This window comes from Sinocyclocheilus rhinocerous, unplaced genomic scaffold, assembly GCF_001515625.1.
Source record: "Sinocyclocheilus rhinocerous isolate Xijiao unplaced genomic scaffold, SAMN03320098_v1.1 scaffold14, whole genome shotgun sequence".
Lineage (NCBI taxonomy): Eukaryota > Metazoa > Chordata > Actinopteri > Cypriniformes > Cyprinidae > Sinocyclocheilus > Sinocyclocheilus rhinocerous.
In genome coordinates, this window is record NW_015629561.1 from 536967 (window position 1) to 541956 (window position 4990).

At 33.5% G+C, this 4990-nt stretch overlaps 1 protein-coding gene across 3 annotated transcripts in view; it reads right to left on the reverse strand.

The window, feature by feature from the left end:
• Window positions 1-1711: 1711 nt before the first annotated feature.
• The window catches only part of LOC107739269 (zinc finger protein 813-like), a 7659-nt gene continuing 4380 nt past the window's right edge, over window positions 1712-4990 (reverse strand). The window contains exons 4-6 of one of the 3 annotated variants that reach the window (XM_016551318.1): window positions 4129-4245; window positions 2659-2780; window positions 1712-2518 (exon numbers count right to left, since the gene is read on the reverse strand). In XM_016551318.1, coding sequence (XP_016406804.1) covers window positions 2139-2518; window positions 2659-2780; window positions 4129-4245 — 619 coding nt within the window. In that variant the 3' untranslated portion in view covers window positions 1712-2138. The remainder of the gene's footprint in view (window positions 2519-2658; window positions 2781-4128; window positions 4246-4990) is intronic. The other 2 variants (XM_016551316.1, XM_016551317.1) reach the window with 2 other exon arrangements.

A 4990-nucleotide genomic window follows, 5' to 3' on the forward strand; every position in this document is an offset into this window, starting at 1 on the left:
TTTTGCATGGTTTTTCTTTTTCAGTTGTAAAAATGATTGTTTATATGAAGATAAACCTCAGAACTAAAATAAGATTGTAAACAATAATAATAATAATAATAATAATAATAATAATAATAATAATAATAATAATAATAATAATAATAATAATAATAATAATAATAATAATAATAATAATAATAATAATAATAATAATAATAATAATAATAATAATAATAATAATAATAATAATAATAATAATAATAATAATAATAATAATAATAATAATAATAATAATAATAATAATAATAATAATAAAAGACAACATAATCTGTCATTTATAAGACTTTACAGACAAAATTCACCTATTACATTCCATAGTAACAGTGGAAAAATGAGACCAAAGAAATGTACCAAAAATTTTTTTTGTTTGCTTTAAAAAACAGTAATAAATAGAGTAGTAAATTTTCTCTTAAATATGCTAGCTAATAAACATTTAATATTAAGTAGAAGGAACAAGATCAAATCTGGAGGCGGGAACAGAAGCAGCAGCAAGATTTTCTCAGTTAATGAACACTGCATTACATGGTTCAAATGTGAGCCATACCTCAGTAAACTCAAACTCAATTAGGCCTGCTGTGGAAAATGTATCACTGAAAGTGCTTCAAGGAGTTCAGGTGAAATTTCTGTGAAAAAAACAATGTCAAATCTTTCTAAAGACACATCACTCTTTCAACGGTTATGTTTTTTATGACACTGGATCGGACCTATCGATTGAAACAGCACAATTATGAAAAACCAGCTGCCGTCATTTCAGCCTTGAAAGTATTTACCGTGACATTTCTAATTCAGTGAACTACAGACAACAACAAGTGCTCCATATGATTTCATTGTCCTTGCAGAGAGATAAGAACGCATTTTTTGAAGTGTCGGTTTCTTGCGCTCGAGTCAATAAACGTCTTCCCACAGTTCTGACAGATGTGAGGTCTCTCTCCCACACACCTGACTGGAAGTTTCTATGCCTAGTAAGAGCTTGATTAGGTGTGTTTGGTGTGTTTAATTAGGGTTGGAGCTAAAACACCGGCCCTCCAGGACCAAGCTTGGACACCCCTGCTTTATAGGATCATATAAAAGACAGTGGATCACTTCTGCCCCCTAGAGTTTGAGATAGTTAAAGCAGCCAACAAAAATGTTGAAATACTTCCAAGCAAATGCACCTCTAAAATACTGTTTCATTTAAATAGAAAAATAAAAGATTGCAAATTGACTGCAATTTTATTATGAAAATTATGAAAAGTCACATCCATTTGAAAAAATTGGGTGGAAAAAATGTTTATGACAACTGTGATCTGATTGATCCTTTCAATGTAATATGCAGAATTTAACAAATTACTGCACCTGAATTCCATAAATCTCAAAACTGTAGAATAAACATTTAATTACAATTAATACAGTAATTAATAACGTTTTTTTTTTTCTTTTTGCATGGTTTTTCTTTTTCAGTTGTAAAAATGATTGTTTATATGAAGATAAACCTCAGAACTAAAATAAGATTGTAAACAATAATAATAATAATAATAATAATAATAAAAGACAACATAATCTGTCATTTATAAGACTTTACAGACAAAATTCACCTATTACATTCCATAGTAACAGTGGAAAAATGAGACCAAAGAAATGTACCAAAAATTTTTTTTGTTTGCTTTAAAAAACAGTAATAAATAGAGTAGTAAATTTTCTCTTAAATATGCTAGCTAATAAACATTTAATATTAAGTAGAAGGAACAAGATCAAATCTGGAGGCGGGAACAGAAGCAGCAGCAAGATTTTCTCAGTTAATGAACACTGCATTACATGGTTCAAATGTGAGCCATACCTCAGTAAACTCAAACTCAATTAGGCCTGCTGTGGAAAATGTATCACTGAAAGTGCTTCAAGGAGTTCAGGTGAAATTTCTGTGAAAAAAACAATGTCAAATCTTTCTAAAGACACATCACTCTTTCAACGGTTATGTTTTTTATGACACTGGATCGGACCTATCGATTGAAACAGCACAATTATGAAAAACCAGCTGCCGTCATTTCAGCCTTGAAAGTATTTACCGTGACATTTCTAATTCAGTGAACTACAGACAACAACAAGTGCTCCATATGATTTCATTGTCCTTGCAGAGAGATAAGAACGCATTTTTTGAAGTGTCGGTTTCTTGCGCTCGAGTCAATAAACGTCTTCCCACAGTTCTGACAGATGTGAGGTCTCTCTCCCGTGTGGATCCTCACATGTGTGTTCAGGTGACTTGATTGTCTAAAATTTTTCCCACAAAAGTTGCAGTGGTAGGGTTTCTCTCCAGAGTGAACTCGCAGATGAATTTTCAGCAGTCCTGGTGAGCTGAATCTCCTGCGGCACACAACACACAAATACTCTCCTGTACCGTGTGGATTTCTGTGAATATCATTATGCGTCGGGTAGCTTTCAGACAGTTCCTCTTCATGCTGAACATCCTCCAAACAAATGTCAGCCAGGTTTGTCTTTGACTCTACAGAAGAGGTCAAATTACACTTTTTATTATCCTGGTAGTCTTAAAGAGACGTGAAACACAATATCTGGCAAAATCTTTTTTTTATTTCAATTAATCAATTCATTTTCAAGTAGCATTGTTAATTTAAATGCCCTTACGCGTTCGTTGTTGTTCTTTATCATGTGCGACTTCTTCAATGTGTCTGACCTTCTTTACTCTTTGAATTTCCTCATTTTCACTCTTATTCCTCTTGTTTCTTTCCTGCTGTGATTGCAATTTTCTTGTGGGGAAAAAATAAATACATGTTACTTCAGATTGAGCAAGAATAAAAAAAAAAAAAGACTCTCTTAAGAGTCAAACTATTTTCATTGGGTGATTGTAAAAAACAAGCACACTGCATGGTACTGCTTCATTCACTTTTTTTTATTTCAAAATTCACCAAGATCATAAAACATCATAAATACTTGGTAATTTGTGTAATCTAAAGTAAATTTTAATTAAATTATGACACTGATGACATGGAATGAATGTGTATGTGCTAGTATTTCTGTCAGAATGCATGCAGTTTACTTTTTTAAAAGAATATTTACATTTATGCATTTGGCAGATGTTGTAAAGCGCATTGAATACATAGATTTTTCTGGGAATAGTACCAATGACCTTGGCATTGGCTAGTGACATACTCATATAATCTATCAGTTGAGAAACAGGAATATTTTGCCCATATCTCTCAGTGAACATTAAAAAATACCATAATGTTGATCAGAGGAGGTGGACGGCTCTGGCTCTGGGATGACTTGATTAATGTCTTCTTTAATGTTGACTAAAACCTCCTGAAATGCTTTTTTTTCTCCTGTAAGCGGCTGAATTCTCCCTCCACTTTTTCTGTTGCCTTCTCAATTCTATTGGGTTCAGATCTTTAGCGAATTTCACTTTCCCCTGAGATTTTCGTCTTTGATATCTACAAAAATAAGAAAAATCTCAGAGTCAGTGTCAAGCTGATTCTGAAAAGCTCAATCTAAAGCTTATTTTCACTGTTTCTAAATACACTGCAACATATTACACACCACCTTATAATGCTGTGGTGTGTATATATATATATATATATTACCTTATGATCCATCATAAATATGTATATATAAATGTACGTTTGGTGTCTGTGAGATTTTTTATGATTTTGAAAGTCTCTCATGCTCATCAAGGCTGCATTTATTTGATCAAAAATACAGTAAAAGAGTAATATTGTGAAATATTTTTACAATTTAAAATATGATCATTCATGTGATTCTTGTGCTGCTTTTTCTGGAAACCATGATACATTTTTGCCAGGATTTTTGAATTAATAGAAAGTTCAAAAGCATTTATTTGAAATATAAATTTGTAACATTACTAAATGTCTTTTCCGTCACTTTTAAACTATTAAATGGATCCTTGCTAAATAAAGTATTAATGAAAAATTAAAATAAAATCTTACTGACCCCAAACCTTTAAACTTTAGTATGTTTATTAAGTATATATGATCTGTTGCTATAGTACTTAATACAATGCATATGTACTTGCATTGGTCATAAAGCATCTAACCTACAGTCACTCCTGAACAGTATTTCCTCATGTAAGCTGCAGTATACCTCTCTCTCTCCTTTTTCCTGTATGCCTCATGAAGCTCAGGATTCCCGTATACTTTCTGCTTGTGCTGTAGGGATCTAGCTTTAGATGCAGCCTTCTTTCGCTCTTCATCTGCCAATCTAAACAACAAGAAAAATTTGACCTTAAAAAAGGAACTATCATAAGCATTTGGTTCTTTAGAGAGGTGTCCCACTAGCCGACTCGAAATAACTCTGTTTTGATAGGGGATGTCACACCTACAGACTATTTCAGCTAAAATCTCACTCTTTTCTGTTAGAGGTCTGTCACATGCACAGGTTAAGAAGAGAACAGGCTAAATCACTGCCTCTGACTTACTTTGCCCTGTGAATGAGTGTGATTGTGTTTATCCATCCAGGTCTTGTCGTAGATGCAATGTAGAAAACCCCCTGAAAAAAGTGTTGCTACACAATCACAATGGAGCACGATCAGTGTTGCTGGGGAAAAAGTTGCCAGATCCAAACATAACTTTTTCACTGGTTACTACCTAGGCCACGAATGTCAGACTGAGAGATAAAATCAGACATGTTGGATACTGTCAGAGACTAAGCAGGGCGTTAACTCAGCAGGACGTTGAGTCACTGAGGCTATTAGCACCCACCTGCTGAGGGATGTGGCTGCAAGCACATGAAACTACCTGGAAATTTGTTGAAAAGCTAGCTAGTGGGATGTAGGGCTGTCAAAAAAAAATTAAAATTTCCACATTCAAATGCAAAAACGTTGCATTCGAATTTTAGGTCTGCGTCAGCCGTCAGTCAGCCTTATCAGTGGCGCACGAAATGCTACGACAATGTAAGTGTCATTGCATTTTAATGCTTTTGTTAGCCTATCCAGTTGAACCCACTA